Source organism: Alligator sinensis, unplaced genomic scaffold, assembly GCF_000455745.1.
Source record: "Alligator sinensis unplaced genomic scaffold, ASM45574v1 scaffold1333_1, whole genome shotgun sequence".
NCBI lineage: Eukaryota > Metazoa > Chordata > Crocodylia > Alligatoridae > Alligator > Alligator sinensis.
The window spans coordinates 265,403-267,163 of record NW_005843200.1 but is presented as its reverse complement, the minus strand read 5'-3'; the positions used below and the strand labels follow the sequence as shown (position 1 = coordinate 267,163).

General features: G+C 65.9%; 1 protein-coding gene across 1 annotated transcript in view; it reads left to right on the top strand.

Annotated features, from left to right (window-relative positions):
* Positions 1–6: 6 nt before the first annotated feature.
* Positions 7–1,761, top strand: part of LOC102374452 (zinc finger protein 271-like) — a 12,089-nt gene continuing 10,334 nt past the window's right edge. Inside the window, 2 exon segments of the mRNA XM_025194417.1 lie at positions 7–361; positions 1,420–1,592. Coding sequence (XP_025050202.1) covers positions 66–361; positions 1,420–1,592 — 469 coding nt within the window. The 5' untranslated portion in view covers positions 7–65.

Sequence of the window (1,761 nt, the reverse complement as noted above, 5' to 3'; positions counted from 1 at the left end):
GCAGGCCATGCAGCCCCCTTGCGAGGCCGAGCTGCCCTCCGCGACCCCACAGCTGGCACCGCGGGATGAGCTCCCCACCCCAGAGCCCTGGCGCCAGCTCTTCCGTGGCCTGCGCTACCGGGAAGCCGAGGGCCCAGGGAGGATTTGCAGCCGCCTGCGGGAGCTGTGCCGGCGCTGGCTGGAGCCCCAGCGCCGCAGCAAGGAGCAGATGCTGGAGCTGGTGGTGCTGGAGCAGTTCCTGGCCATCCTGCCCCCGGACATGCGGAGCTGGGTGTGCGGGTGCCGCGTGGAGACGTGTGCCCAGGCCGTGGCCCTGGCCGAGGGGTTTCAGCTGGGGCAGGCGGAGGACGAGAAGCTCCAGGTGAGAGCCTTGGTTTGGTGCCATCTGCACCTCCACGTGTCGGGGGATGTTCCCCCCCAGATCCCGGCTCCCCAGTGACACACGTGTCTCGTCCCCAGGTCACCGTGCGTGTGAAGGTCGAGGAGGGGTCCTCAGACCAGATGCAGCCCCCGGGGGCCCTGCCGGAGCCTGGTGATTCCTGGGGGCAGCAGCCAAATGCCCGTGGTGAGGACAGGCCTCTGGAGGAGGCAGGAGAGCGGGAAACCCCAGGGCCCGAGGACGAGCTGCCCCATGTCCGCAAAGAGGAGCCCCCGCCCAACCCGGAGCCAGGTCCTTACCAGCCTTTTTGATGTACAAGCTTAACATGGGCTCGACACCCAAAGAGTAGCAGTTACCTCCCCACACCCTCCGCCATTATTAGTGTTGGCGACGGGGTTTAGGTCAGTTGAGTTTGGGGGACAACTAAATAGAAAACAGGGGTGGAAGTGGGGTCGCAGGCTCCAAACAAGTGCTGCATGGGGGGACAGCGAGCGGGGCAGAGCGGGCAGTAGCCGGTGGCTCATGAATGAGTCCAAGGAGCCAGGGGCAGGTGAGGTGCGGGGTGAAGTCTTGGCGTGCAGTTAGGAGCTGGTCCTGCTGCAGCTCCCCGGGACAGCGGAGGCCCCGTCCCCCAGTGCAGAAATCTCTCTGCCAGATCAGTTCGGTGGGTCCGTGCTCCAGCAGGTCGGTGCCTCGTGTTCTCCTGGTGCCCCTGGGAGCATTTCACATGTCCTGGCGTAGAATGACCCTGCATTTCCCCCTCCCTCCGCCCAAACATGTGGACGTGACCCAACACCAGCATCCCTCCAGGTCCCTTCTCAGGGACTGATGTCACGCTGCCGTGATCACCACCGGCGCTGGGGCAGTTCTAGGGGCTCATCTCCAGCCTCTTGCCAGTGGGACATGAATCTCCCGTCTCCCCTCTTCCACACACTGCAGCCTCCAGCTCCCTTCTTCCCAGGCCAGTCCAGGAGACAAGCAGGGCTTTCCCCGTGCCACTACCCAGCAGGGCTCACCTGTGCACTCTCTTCCACCCGCAGGTGCCGGGACCCTGAGCAGAGCGGATCAGCAGCCTCCCGAGGAAGGGCCTGTAAAGCTGGAGCTGCAGAGCCCCTCCCCAGGGAGACGGGGACAGAGCGGCTCCCTGACGCCTGGGCTGGGCCAGCTGCAGGAGGGGCAGGGCAGGCCGGCGAAGCAGGGGCAGAGCATGGAGGTGAGCAGGGCACCAGGTGGGGGTGGGGGTGGGAGTGCAGCTGGGGCAGAGCCTAGGAGGAGCCAGGGGTGCTGTCAGGAGTTTGGGGAGCAGAGACCAGAAGAGTGAGCAGGGGTGCTGGCACAGGAAGGCCTGGTCAGAGTCCAGCCAGCCAGCACCAGGGAGCCCC